The sequence below is a fragment of the Gracilinanus agilis genome, chromosome 6 (genome assembly GCF_016433145.1).
Source record: "Gracilinanus agilis isolate LMUSP501 chromosome 6, AgileGrace, whole genome shotgun sequence".
Lineage (NCBI taxonomy): Eukaryota > Metazoa > Chordata > Mammalia > Didelphimorphia > Didelphidae > Gracilinanus > Gracilinanus agilis.
In genome coordinates, this window is record NC_058135.1 from 11,954,079 (window position 1) to 11,969,675 (window position 15,597).

Below are 15,597 nucleotides of genomic sequence, written 5' to 3' on the forward strand. Positions count from 1 at the left end.
CAATAATCCATCTATTCCTTCATAACGTGGCTTCCTCCTATCTTTCCAATCAGTGTTCTTGTACCTCACTTCTCTCAGACCTAGTGATACTGGCTCTAAGCATCCCTCCCTTTTCTTTCCATATTAATTCCCTGATGCTTAAAGATCCAGCTGGAGTTAAACACTTCCCCACATTAATCACATCTATAAGGTTTCTTTCTCCCTGAGCTAAACTATCTGAGATGCAGTATGAGGTGTACCTTTTAACAGTTTTTGACAGGTCAATTTAGCCAGATTAACAAAATTTATTGTTTATTAAAGGGCTGAAACACCTTTTTTTAAAGGGGTTTTTGTACTTTTTAGGAATACTATAACCAAATTCTAGAGCTCTTGGGTGGGAGAAAATATTGCAAGCATCCAGAAATAGTTCAAATATTATGGACTCACAGTCAGGCTAACACAAACTTTAGCAGCTTTTACATTAAATGTATTTACTCTATTTACCTACCCCTCTTTTCTCCTTTTAGAAAAAGAAAATGGTAAAGAGGAGAGAAGCATAAGAAATACATATAGTTGAGTAAAATAAATCTCCTCCTTGGCTATATCAAAACAGTCTGTCCCCTGCATCATCACTTCTATTAAGAAATGGGTCAGAAATTACCTTAGATGCTCTGAAACTGTAGTTGGTCATTATGCTGAGCAGAATTCTTAAGTTTTTAAAAGCAGTTTGTCTTTACAATATGATTATTGTATTCATTTTATTGATTTTATTCAGCATCAGTTCATACAAGTCTTCCCAGGTTTCTCTGAAATCATCCCTTTCATCATTTCTTATAGCATAATAGTATTCCATCAGTCATTTTCCCAAATTGATGGTTATCATTCTTTATAGCTATTTGCCATCACAAGAGCCACTATCAATATTTTTGTACATGATCTCCTTTGGGTATAAATGTAGTAGTGGTGAAAACATTATTTCCATCAATTAGAGGAATCATATTCATTGGCTAGAAATACAGGTTGCATTCATAACATATAAGTTGTATTCCTCCAATAGAGGTAAGAGGTTGATTGTCTTTGTAGCCCCAGGACTAACCATAATGCCCAAGATGTTTCTGGCCTTCTAGCCAGGATCAAACTATGGGGGAAGCTGAGGTTGCCCCTGGTGGAAGTGGCTGCAGTGGCTCCTGTTCTGGCCTGGGCCCTGGTGGTAGCAGTGAGAAAGGACCCATGGAGCAGGCTCCTGGACCACCGGAGGAAGTCATAGTGTGGAGCCTGAGGTGGAAGTGTGCCTCTTCCATGCCATGCTGAGGGACAAGCCTGTCAGTGTAAATCGGCACTTACACATGATCTGTATCAGGGACGAGTTCAGTCAGAACATGGGAAGGCAGATCTCCAAAGTCATCTGGGACCATTTAAGTATTAAGGGGAAAGACTGATGAGATGCCATATTCCTTTGTCTAAAGGGGTATATCCCTAAATCATATCCCTAAAGGGGCAGAGGTATTTTTTTTTCCAAAAGGGCACAGAAGATACCAAGATGCTCTTAGAACTGATTTCAGATAGGTATCAAGAGACAATCTTTCCTTTCCAGTTAAAACCTTTGGGGAACTTTCTTTTTGGTGAGATCTGGCTTGATGAAACTTGTTTTCAGTGGGAAAGCTCATCAACTCTGTGTTTTCTGACATGGTCTTATCTGTATAACCTCTACAATTTTCATTGGCTTTAGTAAATATATTGACTTACTATCCATTCTTTGTGATGAATGTTTTAATGGTATTTCACAGAAAGGAGTCTAACAGTATAAGCTTTCAGGTAACCTCTCCTGTAAGGGATAACAGTTGGCTTTGTTCTGACCCTATGTACCCTCAAACTAGCAATATTTAAAGAGATACTCTCTTATCTGGAAACCCTCTTTGGTGCCTGGACAAAAGAGTTCCAAAGCTTTGATAAGTTCTAGGAGTCACTTATCCTTGCATACCTGATCTCATTATGTCTACACATGCTTTCCTATAGGCTACTTGTTCAGACAAGTATTTGGAGTTCCCATATGGACATTGTGATAATGAGATTAAACCTACCCTGCCCATCTTTAGATTTATTCACCAAAGGTGAAAGCATCCCCACTTAACTCACAAGTTGGGTGGTCTGTGACCCATGTGTGTTAGAATGAGTGACAAATCAGAATTTACTGACTGCCTCCTGGGCAGTCCTAAGAAAAGCATCTGTTGTGATTGGACATGTCAACTAGGAGGAGACCACAGGAAGTGACACAAAAGAAGCCCCTTTAAAAGAGAGACCTCAGTGAGCTGGGCTCGCTCTTCTGATTCATGAACAGGACCTGAAGGAGGCTTCTGGGTCTTGCTTGGACACTGGAGGAGCACTGGGCCTGGGACCCTGAGACCTTGGTGAGACTGCTCCTAAATCTATCTCTTAGAACTACAAGTGGTGAGTGAAGAAGGCTGACTCCTTTAACCTCCCAGGAGGTACTAGCCTCTTGGGAGAAGCCCTTGTGGCTAAAAAAAGCTTTTTTCTGATAAAGTCTTTGTTTCTCAGAGAACTGAGTCAATTTATAAGAATGAAAGTCATTTCTCAATTGAGAAACCATCAAAGGATATGAAGAGGTAGATATCTAGAGCCACATGAAAAAAAGGCTCTAAATCATTATTGATTAGAGAAATGCAAATTAAAACTCTGATATATCACCTCACACCTATCAGGTTGGCTAATATGACACAAAAGGAAAATGACAAATATTATAAATGAGAGGATGTGGGAAAATTGGGCTACTGGAGCACTATTGATGGAGTTGTGAACTGATCGATCACTTCGTATGCTCTAAGGACACAGGACACAGGAATACCATTACAAAGTCTGTATCCCAAAGATACTTTTTTACAAAGGAAAAGGACTTATATGTAGAAAAATATTTATAGCAGCTCTCTGTGGCAAATTACTTGCCTTCTCAAAGGTGGGGAAAAGGAGGGAGAGATTTTGGAACTCAAAAATTTTTTAAATATAAAAATTTTTTTCTTGTTATTGGGGAAAAATAAAACATTAGAAGTATGATACATATCCATAATCTCAACATCTTCACACACACAATAAGGGAGGCAGGTAAATATTCTCATTCTCTATAAACTGAGTCATTTTAATTATACATCATTTAGGGTTTTTTTTTTTTATCATTCTTTCCATTTACAATCCTGTACTAATAGTGTATTTTCCTAGTTCTGAACGCATTGTTCTGCATTTATTATTGTTAATCATGTGTTACTCTTTGTAACTCTGTGGACCATACTGTCCATGGGGTTTTCTTGGCAAGGATAATGGTGTGGTTAGCCATTTCCTTCTCCAGTGGATTAAGGCAAACTGAAGTTAAGTGACTTGCCCAGGGTAACAAGTAAGTTTCTGAGGCCAAATTTCAGCTTGGGTTTTCCTGACTCCATGCCCAATACTCTATCCACTGAATTATCTGTCTGGCACTCATTCTGCAATAGTTCATAAAAAACTTTCCATATTTCTCTGAATTATTCATATTCAGTATTTCAGACAAAGTAATAATTCACATTTCAGTCCCAAAATTTATTTAGCTATCCTCCATTCAATAGGCATCAATTTTGGTAGGACTGTTCTTGGTGAAAGAATTGGTTGTATTCAGAATGTTTCAACTTCTTCTGTGTTTTCTGTTTAATAAGGCATCCCCTCCCCAGTATGAATTTTCTGAGGACAAATGAGGTCTTTCTTCTCACCAAAAGCTTTTCCTTAGTCATTGTATTCTAAAAGTTTCATGTCAATATGTGTTCTCTGATGTCTAATAAGATGTCCCTTCTGGCTAAAGCCCTTTCCACATGTATTACAATAAAAAGGTTTCTCTCCAGTATGAATTCGTTGATGATAAATGAGGTGTCCCCTTTGACTGAAGGCTTTCCTACATTCCTTACATTCAAAGGGTTTCACTCCAGTATAAGTTCTCTGATGAGTAGTAAGGCCTCTTCTTTCACTGAAGGATTTCCCACATTCATTACATGCAAAAGGTTTCACTCCACTATGACTTCTCTGATGGGTGATAAGTTGTCCTTTTCGACTAAAACCTTTCCTACATTCATTACATGCAAAAGGTTTCTCTCCTGTATGAATTCTCTGATGAGTAATTAGGCTTGCCCTTTCACTGAATGCTTTCTCACATTGATTACATGCAAAGGGTCTCTCTCCAGTATGAGTTCTCAGATGGGTAATAAGGATAGCCCTCCGGCTAAAGCCTTTCCCACATTCCCTACATTCAAAGGGTTTTTCTCCAGTATGTATTCTTCGATGATAAATGAGATGTCCTCTCTGGCTAAAGGCTTTCTGACAATCATTACATTCAAAGGGTTTGAGTCCAGTATGAGTTCTCTGATGTCTAATAAGGTTTGCCCTCCAGCTGAAGGCTTTCCCACATTCAATACAGTCAAAGGGTTTCTCTCCAGTATGAGTTCTCTGATGATAAATGAGTTGTCCCCTCTGACGGAAGGTTTTCCCACATTCATTACATTGAAAGGGCTTCACTCCAGTATAAGTTCTCTTATGTTTAGTCAAGTTTCCCCTATGGCTCAAGGCTTTTCCATATTTATTACATTTGTAATGTTTCTTGCCAGAATGAAATGTCTTTCGTCCAATAAGATCTGATCTTCTGGAAAAGGCTTCCCCACATTCATTGTGTTTGTGAAGCTTTTCTCCAGCATTTGTTCTAAGAAATTTAATTAAGTCTGAGTGGTAACTGAAGGGCTTCTTCCATTTTTTACACTTAGGTTCCTCCTTAAAGGGAGTATATTTCTTGAACTTAGGTCTGATAAATCCCAGAAGCTCTTTTCAAGTTGTATATATTTATGGATATTTCCCCCTATGGTTTTGTTCCACAATTCATCAAAGACTGATCTCAACTGAAAATGCCTCTCACTTGTATTACATTGAGGTATATTCCCTTTATTAAAAGGTGTTCTGGGAATGCTTGTTACTTGTCTTGATGGTCTTTCCCAGCTCATCTTTTCTTTCTTTAGATTGACATCATATCCCCCAGCTTCTCCCTTCTTGGACAGCCGTAACCTTTTCTTTGACAGTGTTTTCGTGGATGATCCTCTTAGGTATTTGTCTTTCATCAAACTTGAGTTCAGGGTTTCAAACCAGATCTTCTCACTAAGGGAGTCTGAAAGGAATTTTTAAAAGATCATTATCTACTATTGATTATGATATGAAAAAAAAGATCCTCATTTGTAACAAATTCTAACTTTTGTCTCATCTGTCAGCAATAATAATGTTCAATTTAGACCAGAAAAAAGAAACATTTTTTTTAACCCTTAACTTCTGTGTATTGGCTCCTTGGTGGAAGAGTGGTAAGGGTGGGCAATGAGGGTCAAGTGACTTGCCCAGGGACACATAGCTGGGAAGTGTCTGAGGCCAGATTTGAACCCAGAACCTCCCGTCTCTAGGCCTGACTCTCAATCCACTGAGCTACCCAGCTGCCCCCAAGAAACATTTTTTTGATGGGAATTGAAACTAAGGTAGAAAATAGTAAAAGAGCACCTATCCTCCCACTAAGTAAATTATCTGTGAGGGCCTTGAAAGCACTTGCATATATCATGAAAATAATATTCAGTGAAAAATTACAGGATGTCCACATATGCAAAAATATTTATTATTGCTTTGTTCTAAGGAGGCAAAGAACTAGAAAACTAAGAAGAGGATGATCAATTAGGGAATACCTGAACAAATTATGGCCTATTGAATATTATGCTGTAAGAAATGGTGATGGGTGAGGTTTCAGGGAGAAACATATTGAGTGAAGTGGGCAGAACCAGGACTAGAATTTATACACCACCACACCAAAAATGAACAGTTTTGAAAGACTTAAGACCTCTGACCACTACAATGGCTGTTCATTATTTCAAAAGACCAGTGAAGGATATTACCCACCTCCTAGATAGAGGTAATGAACTTTTAAGGGCACGGTCGACATGAGAATTTTTTTTGTAAGACATGCTTGCTACAAAGGTTAATGTTTTCTTTTTTCTCCCCAGGGAGGAGAGGTGGGAAAAAGAAAAAAAAATGTTTTTTTCTTAAAAAAAAAGTTGTGAAATTTGAAAACTTAAATAGTAAGAGGTCTAAGTAGGTGGAAACATTTTTGAACATCAGGATTTTAAAACCAACCTTTCAAAAAAAATTAAGAGAACAGTGCAGTTGGGGACAATGGAAAAGGAAATTGCAAGCTACTCCAGTATCTTTGCCAAGAAAGGCCCAAATGGGATCACAAAAAGCTGAACACAACAGAAAAATGAATTAACAACAACATTCATTTTGCAATAAAGAAGATTTATTCTAAAAATTAAAGTTCAAGTTCTTACATGTCCCCATTTTTATCTACAATATTTATTGTATTAATCTATACAAAACCCCTTTTATTGAACTGTAATTAGTATTTAGAAACTAAATTGAGAAGTTATGCCTTTGTATTCTTGGCACTTAAATTTAGAAATACTTTATTTTTGGTAAAAGCATTTAAATTTTTTTTTTTCTATAAGCAAAAAGAGAATAGCACACTGATAAGAATGATGGTAGTAGGGCAGTGAACTCTTGGAGTGCCTGGGTTCAGATCCTACCTCTGACAGTACTGGTATAACCTTGAATAAATCACATAACTTCCCCAGCCTTTTTTTATTGTGTGCCAAGGCAAGAAAATAAAATAGTGATGCTGCTCAAAGTAATAAAAAAATTGAATATAAGTTACACACATTGGTTGTCCAAACAGTCTTAGTAACTGCAGCATTAATAAATATTACAAATTTATGAAAAAAAATTACTTGAAAGGCTGACTTAAATGTTTTATACCTTATTCACTTTCAGAAATGAATAATACAGAAATATGTTTTGTGTGATAATACATGTATAACTCAGATTGAATTGCTTGTCAGTTCTGGGAGGGGGGAGGGAAGAAGGGATGGAGACAATTTGGATCATATGACTTTGGAAAACTTATGTGAAAATTTGTTATTAAAATGAAATAATAAATGTTTTATACCTATGTTTTAAGTTTTTACCTGTTCTACTCATTTATATCTCTGAATTTTGAGTATTAAATTTTAAATCTTATTTTCGTAAGACAGGGTACTCAATCATATGCATTGCATGTGTGAAAATTCTTGACACTTAGTAGTTCAGGAGAGAAAATGGGCTCGCTTGACCACCTTGGTCACTTGACCTCTTTCCATTAGACTTTTTCTTTTGGGTTCACATCAAAATTCTTCTTTGGGGGGCAGCTGGGTGGCTCAGTGGATTGAGAGCCAGGCCTAGAGACTAGAGGCCCTGGGTTCAGATCTGATTTCAGACACTTCCCAGCTGTGTGACCCTGGGCAAGTCACTTAACCCCCATTGCCCAGCCCTTAGCACTCTTGGAACTAATACACAGCATTGTTTCTAAGATGGAAGTTGAAGGTTTAAAACAACAACAACTCATATGTACATTAAGTCCCCATTCTTTGAATGACATTAAGGCTAAGATTACGAATGCAATCTAGTCCTTTGACTAGCTCAGAGACTCAAAAGTTTTTACAAAGTTTGAAAATTAACCAGAATAACGTATCAGATAGTGGCTACACTAAGTTTTTAATAAGAAACACCAACATTTTAACAATTTAACTTTTAAAGATTTCTCTTTATGTGTATCCTTTGAGAGTTATTAAAGTTAAGACTGCAATGAGACTTTTGGATACTTTGCCAAGACATATGTCTTTTAGTGTTGCTATTTTGGCTCTCTAGGAAAAGAGAGGAATAATCATCTACTATTTGTATAGCTGCTACTTACTATAGCCATTTGGAAAATAATTTGAAATTTTCCCCATAAAATCACTTAAATACTTTTTGACCCAAAGCTCACCTTGGTGGGGCTTAAACCCCAAAGAAGTCATAGACAGAAGGAAAGTTCACAAATAGGTGGGACTGGGGAATCATGGGTTGGCCCCATTAGACCGGACTGTGGTGGGAGGCAGCAGTGGTGTGGACCAGGGGCAGCTGGGATTAACTTTGCTTCTGGGTGGATTTATCCGGGATCCTTTGGGCATGAAAAATATAAATGTGGCCTTTAGGTTGTAGAGAACCTCTGCGCCAAGGGCTTTTTCTCTTCTTGAATTGTTTTAAAAGCTACTTTAGGAACTGCTTTAATGAGAAAGGTGGGGCAGGATATTTGAATGTATTTTTATTAAATAGATTGTTTGAACCCATGAGCCCTGACTGATCCACTGACACAGATACAGATGTGTTCTGGACATCCATACACCAAAATATTAATTATAGCTCTTTAGTAGAAAAGGAATAGTATAAAGCCAGTGCCAGTAATTTAGGAAATGGCTAAATAAATTGTGGTACTTGAGGGCAACAGAGAATATTATTGGGTCTCGAGAAACAATGAACCTAAAAAAATTGGAGAAGATCTATAGGACATGGATATGATAGGGCACAGAGTAGGCAGAACTGGAAAACAAACATAAAACTGCACTAAGACTTTGGGACATCCTATGTAAATAAAAATTGTGTGTGTGTGTGTGTGTGTGTGTGTGTGTGTGTGTGTGTATACGTACAAAGACAATGTATACATTACAACAGGGACCCAAAACCAAGGGGGTAAATTCTAAGACCTCCTTCAGATGGCTGAAACCAGAGACATAAACAAACCCTATTGACCCCATATAGATGTGCTCTTTCCCTGCTCCTGCCCCTCAGCTCTGAGCTCTGCAGCCTCTCCCCTCTCCCCACCAAAACCCCTAAAAAATGAAAGAAAACAGAAAAGAATATCCCCAGGAGCAGACAGCTGCCACAGGTAGACCCCCTCAAACCTGCCAAAAGTAAAACCATGGGTGAGGGGCCCTAGTATTTTTGCATATTTAAAATAATGACTAAATATGGCCCTAAATTAGAAAATGCATCTTCCTTCCTAACTTTGAAGAGGTAGGGGACTATGCCGGTGGCACACGGTTTATCCTTGTCCGACTCAGGTGAAAGGTTAATTAATTTTCCTGAAAAGGCTTCTACATAGTCAGAAATGCAAAAGAAGTTCCTTTTTCAAAAGGCTTGGCTCACTGGGCAGGAAAGAGGAGTTGAGAAATGAAGGTGACATACAAACAAGTTTTGAGACACAACACCAGACTTATAAAACTAAGTCACAAATAGAGGTGAAACTCCCTAATTGTGAGAGCTGCCAAACCACTCCGGCTGTGGGTTCTATTGAGACCACCACCACTACCATCACTTTCTGGGGCCTTGATGGGTAAGGAAAGACTCATGTCTGCAGAAGTTTCCACTGTAACATTCTTTACATCAAAGACTTGGAACCAACTCACATGCCTAACAAACTGGGGAATGACCACATAAATGGCTGAATGAACTTAACAAGCTCCCTATAGGGAATGCTCTCCCTCTTCATCTCTGCTTCCTGGTTTCTCTGCTTTTCTATACATCTTGGCTAACATGTCATCTTCCATGAGAAACCTCCCTGATTGCTCCTTAATTGTTGTCTTCCCCCATTAAAAGGTAAGTCTCTTAAGGGCTGGGATTGTCCTCTTTTTACTTTTTTGCTGATATCTGCATCCCCAGTGCTTAACACAATATAGTAGGCATGCATATTGACATGTAAGTATGCCATGAGGAATGACAAATAAGAATTCAAATAACTATGAGAATACAAAAGACTTGGCAAAGAGGAAAGTATAATCAAAATAACATACAGACTATAAAAATTTAGTAAAAACAACAAAAAACAAATCTTGAAAAACAGAAGAAACAGTTAACAAGAAATTGATAATAACAGGATTCATATTTCTTACTACCTTGTTTGATTTTCTCTAGACCAGTGATTCCCAAAGTGGGTGCCATTGCCCCCTAGTGGGTGCTGCAGTGATCCAGGGGAAGCGGTGATGGCGATAGGTGCATTTATCTTTCCTATTCATTGCTATTAAAATTGAAAAAAAAAATAATTTCCAGGGTGCTAAGTAATATTTTTTTCTGGAAAGGGGGCGGTAGGCCAAAAAAGTTTGGGAACCACTGCTCTACACTTAAAGGGCTGACCTCTATGGAAAGTGAGGGAAATGGACATTTTTATGCATGTGTGATCTTTACTTCACAGGTATCTGAATATTTGTTTTTATTGATTATTGCATTTCAAATATGTTTACAAATCCAACCAAATAATAAGTAGTACATCTCATTCCCTGAGAAGGGGGTGGGACGTGTTTTCAAGTACAAGATGAAGCTGATACAAAGGCTAGGTCTTCCCCACAGGCCTTGGCTCATCCAACAGGGCCAAGCTATAGCCACCCACATGATTGTGCCATGATTCACTCACCTGGACAAGAGCCTCCTTGTGGACTTTCTTCTCCCTCTAATTTCCACAATGTGTTTCCTCTCTCCAAAAGGGAGAGTACATCCAATTTAGAAACAGGAAGCCCTACAAGTTTGGAGAGAAATGGGAATGTGCTGAGGACAGAAAGCTATTTAAGAATCAATTCTATTTGTGGAAAAGAAAATACAAAGTACAAAGGACTTCTGAAGAATATGCTTTTTTATATTCCAAAGGAATATGGGTTAAAAAGTTAATTTAGATTCAGAAAGAAAATTAGTTCATCAGTTCTACTCTATGCTAAGAAGGTAAGGCCCTTTCCATGTATCTCAGCTGAGATTCAGTTATCTGGATCAGACAACTGACAGGTATTTATTGAATGCTTACGTCTAGGTCCTAGGCTAAATATTCAGGATAAAAAGAAGGAATGGATTAAATCAATGCCCTCAGGGAGCTTTCAATTTATCAAAGGAAACATGTAGGAACAGCTAGGTAGTTCAGTGGATTGAAAAGGAGGCCTAGAGACAGGAGGGTCCTGGGTTCAAATGTGACTTCAGACATTTCCTAGCTGTGTGACCCTGGGCAAGTCACTTAACCCCTACTGCCTAACCCTTACTGCTCTTCTGTTTTGGAAATTGAAGGGTCTCAGTTATAACAGATCATGAAGATATTGAAGATGTATTCAAAAGCTGACTCTAGTGAGCAAAGTGCTCATGGACTACACTTATGGATATATTTCTAATATTTCACATGCTTGCTCAATCCTTAAATTGGATGGGGCTTAAAAATTGTACTGAATTTACAAATTAAGCCTATGCTGTTATCTGCTGTCTGAAAGCTAGCAGACCAGTTCTACAGGTTCTTTGTAATGTCAAAGACTGACCCCTGCACATGTATAAACTGGTGTCAGGGTGACGGAAAGGAGAAGGCTTCATATGGGCTACTTTCCAGACTTCTGGCCATGCTATTGTATTGCCATTTGTTGCCTCTTGATTGTCACTACCATGTTAAAACTTCTGATGTACCGATTGTTTGACATCTCACAACCCCCATTGCTTCCATCCATAATAAAAAGAGTTCGGCTCCCTCTCTCGCTCACTCTCTCTCTCGCTTGCTCACTCTCCCGATCTGAGGAGGAGCTGACAGGCTGAAATGACGCTGATTCCTATCCCTCCTCTCTATGTCTTTTCTCCCTTAATCTTTAACCCTTCCACCCAATATTCTCGCCACTCCTGGCTTCCCTTTTAGGTGTTCGAACCCATGCAAGAAGATCATGAAGCAACTGGGATGTTTCAGAATTAATAGTCAATATTGATTCTAAGTGGAAGGTAAGAGTTAAAAAAAAAAAAAGGAACCCTACACATACAAGTTAATACAAATGATGAAGAAAATAAATAAAGACAATTTCAGGAAGGAGCCACCAGCAGCTGCCAAGATCAGGGAAGGCCTCATTGAAGAGAGGTTACTTGGGCTAAATTCTACAAAGCATTGGAGAAAGGAGACAAAATGTCCTAAGAGAGGTCAGGCAACAAAGCCAGTAAGTTAGGTAACTAAGGAGTACCACATTGCCCAGAGTACTGGGCTTGGAGTCAGGAACATCCAAGTTCAAATCCTGCTTCAGCTGCTTACTCTGTGACCCTATTTAAGTCACTTAGCATCAGCTTCCTGAACAGTAAAGTTGGGACGAGAGAGGTTAACAATAGCCCTGTTTCACCTGGTTTTAGTGAGAATCAAATGTGATAACCTAAGTAAAAAAAGCCCTTTGTGAACCTCTGTGCTATCACTACTACAGTGCATGACAGTGAATCCAAGTGTGCAGCTTACTTAGAGAGATGAGGTTCTTGTAGTTCTCCAGCATCACACGTCGGTACAGGTCTCTCTGAGTAGGATCCAGATGGCTCCACTCCTCTTGGGTGAAGTGTATGGTGACATCCCTGAATGTCACTGGTTCCTGAAGCAAACATGCCTGTTTAACCAGAGATCACGTAGTCAAATATTTTTTGGTGATGTACTTACGATGTCCCTTAACTTATATAGCACTTTAAAGTTTTCAAAGAACTTGCCACATTTTATCCGGGTAAATCTTCCAAACAGATCTGGGAGGTAAGTAACATTATCATACCCATTTTATAGATGAGGAAATTGAGGTCTAGAAAGGTCAAGTGACTTGCCTAAGGTCACCTACTTGGGAATCAAATTTGAAGCCCTGAACCTGGAATCAGAAAGTCCTGTCTGCTATTCTACTTGGTTGCCTCTTTCCATTTCTACACATTTCTCCTAGTTTTATACTATAATCTAAGCAGAATGAGTCTGTTCCTGTTTCAGCAGAGCCCTTCGAGGACTGTGAGCTATCACCTTCTTTCAAAGTCTTCCCTTCTCCAGTTTAAATTCTCTCAATGGCTTCTCATGGAGTAGGCTCCTGAGGCCCTTCACCTTCTCATAGGTCCCCTCTGACCACTCCTTGGATTATCCATTGCTTTACTAAAATGTAGGGCTACAAATTGACCACAAACTCTAGGATTGCAGTGCCATAATCAGGCACCCAAGGATACCTATTAGTCTCTCCTGTTTACTTTGTCTCTCTCGCTTTTCCCTGACTGCCTCTCTTCTGTTTCTTGCTGTTTTTAGCTTTCTTTTATCTCTTGACAGTGTGCCTATGTATCTCTCATTTGGAGGAAAGCCTGGGCCAGGGGAGGAGAACTTTTTCATTTTCATCTTTGTTTTCTTTATAACATCATTTCCTACTTTAATGATCCATCTCAAGGATTCTGAGCAGAGGTTCCTGGGTAAATTAGAGACAGGGGGAAGGGGAAGGGGAATAGATTTTGAAGAGCAATCTGGGATTCTGCCTAAAGGGTTATAAAACTGTTTTTTATCTTTTGACCAAGCAATACTACTATTAGGCTTTTCTTTTCTTTCTTTTTTTTAAACCCTTGCCTTCCATCTTGGAAGCAATACTTTGTATTGGTTTCAAAGCAGAAGAGTGGTAAGGGCTAGGCAATGGGGGTCAAGTGACTTGCCCAGGGTCACATAGCTAGGAAGTATCTGAGACCAGATTTGATCCTAGGACCTCCCTTCTCTAGGCATGGCTCTCAAACCACTGAGTCACTCAGCTGCCCCCCTTATTAGGCTTTTCTAAAGAGATCAGGGAAAAGGAAAAGAACCTATGTATTCTAAAATACTTATAGCAGCTCTTGGTGTGGTAGCAAAGAACTGGAAATTGAGAGGAGAATGACTAAACAAATTGTGGCCTATAATTGCGATGGACCACCATAAGAAACGAAGTTAACTTTTTTAAAAATGGGAAGACCCAAGTAAAATTTTAAAGAGTAAAACGAGCAGAACTAAGAAAATTATATACTGCAACAGAAATATTGTTTGAAGAATGACTCATGAATGTCTCTCTCTAGAGGAAGAACTGATCACCAGAAATAAGCAAGACAGTTTTATATACACATGTATCTTTTTTGCCAAATGATGTCCTCTCTAGTGTAGGGAGGGGAAGAAGGGAGTTTCCTGAAAATTTTAATGTAACAAACAAATTTAAAATGCAAAACAAAACAAAAAAACTCTTAGCAGTAATCAGCATAGCCATGGAATTCTGGGGAAGGATAACTGATTGTTGGGTCCATAGAACAGTGATACTGGTCTCCCTGGCATTCTTCACACAGTATGATCCTTCTCCTGATGCCATTCCTTTTCAGTGGCTCCCCTTCAAGCCTGGAATCTTCTCCCTTCTCTCCTTTGCCTTATGGTTTCCTTCAGGTTTCAGCTAAAACCCATTTTCTGCAAGAAGCCTTTCCTAGGTCCCCTTAAATGCCTTGAAGCTTTCTCTATATCCCCAATGCTTAATTAGCACAGTGCTTGGCACACAGCAAGGGCTTTATAAATGCTTAGTGATTGACTGGGTGTGTGAGCTATGACCACTGAAGACAAGAGAGTGATACCCAGGAGATAGGAACTTACCTGGAATCCTGCAATCATTCCCTCCTCATCCTCAATTCTCTTGTTTTGGGGAAGAAGAGATTCTTGAAGGAGCTTATCTGAGTAAGAAGAAAGACGTCCTGCAGGGATATGAACCCTGATCAAGGCCTCATTAACATCCTGGACTCCCTCACTCCCCAGACCTTCTGTTCCATCCATCCTGCACCCCGATTCCCCTCCATCTGCTTCCTTGGCCCTTCCTTCCATGCTGACCCTTGTTACTGAAGGTCATGGCAGAGTAGGCCCAGCTGGGTGTAGCTGCCCTTCTGGGAAAGGCACAGTCTTGAAAACCCCAAGGGATCCGCTTGTCCAGCTGAGAGGTCCATTTTAGGGGCAATCCCTGACCAGCCCTGGAGTGACCTTGGCTTGCAATGGAGCCAGCTGTCTAACACAATGCAACACACCCTACTGACTTTGTATGCATTGGTGGGAGACTGGACCCCAGTTGTTTAGGAAGATTGTTTCCCAACTATTGTTCCAACTATATCATTGGAGTAAAATGCCTTTGTTAGGAGATAAATTAATCTACTGGCTGAATGCTAATGGGAAACATACCAATGCGGGCTCAGGAGGTACAGCGTGGGAGTACTGACACTCAGGAGGGTTATCTCAGAATCTAAGGTAGCAGCTCCAGCACTGTGGGGTCACTTCCCATTACACATGCCCACAACCATAAACACACACATCCTCTCACAAGTATCCACGCACACACCTGCAAGCCCCAATCTCAGACGAGCACACTCGGTCCCTTCTAGGGCTCAGCTATGAACCCCAGGAAGAGTGGGATGAGCAGGGCGCACGTGCAAACTTTTCCTTCCGGCCTCCCTCACCCCACTGACTCTGTTATGAGCTAGGAGAAGGGAGAAGAGGGGGCAATGACTGGGGCTTGAGTGTATTTCAGGTGGAATACACTTCTGGTGGAAGAAGGGAGGAGCGGAGAACTGAGTCAAGACTGTACATCCTCTCACCACTTGAGAGAGGAATGTAACTGGCTGGAGCAACGCCTTACATTCATAGAACTGGGGGTGGGGGTGGGGAAGTAATGCATACGCATTCATAGAACTTGGCTCTGGGGAACCTTGTGAGAGGCGCATGCGTACTCACAGCCTCTTTCCCTCCCTCTCCCCTCAGTCCTAGCATCTCCGAGCCTTCCCAGGCCTAGAAGTCTGCCCTTTAGGGTGGGACAGCTCCCGGCATTTCAGTGGCTCCAAAGAAGATGCCCATAATGCATAAAATTCTGCAGCGAGCTGTAGGGAATGGCCTAGAGCGGC

General features: G+C 39.9%; 1 protein-coding gene across 1 annotated transcript; it reads right to left on the minus strand.

The window, feature by feature from the left end:
• Positions 1–3,744: 3,744 nt before the first annotated feature.
• On the minus strand, positions 3,745–14,485 carry LOC123251801 (zinc finger protein OZF-like). The gene is made up of 4 exons (XM_044681115.1): positions 14,309–14,485; positions 12,167–12,308; positions 4,977–5,164; positions 3,745–4,776 (listed from the first exon to the last, which is right to left on the minus strand). Exons 1-4 carry the CDS (start codon positions 14,483–14,485, stop codon positions 3,745–3,747), a joined length of 1,539 nt encoding a protein of 512 aa, XP_044537050.1.
• Positions 14,486–15,597: the final 1,112 nt, after the last annotated feature.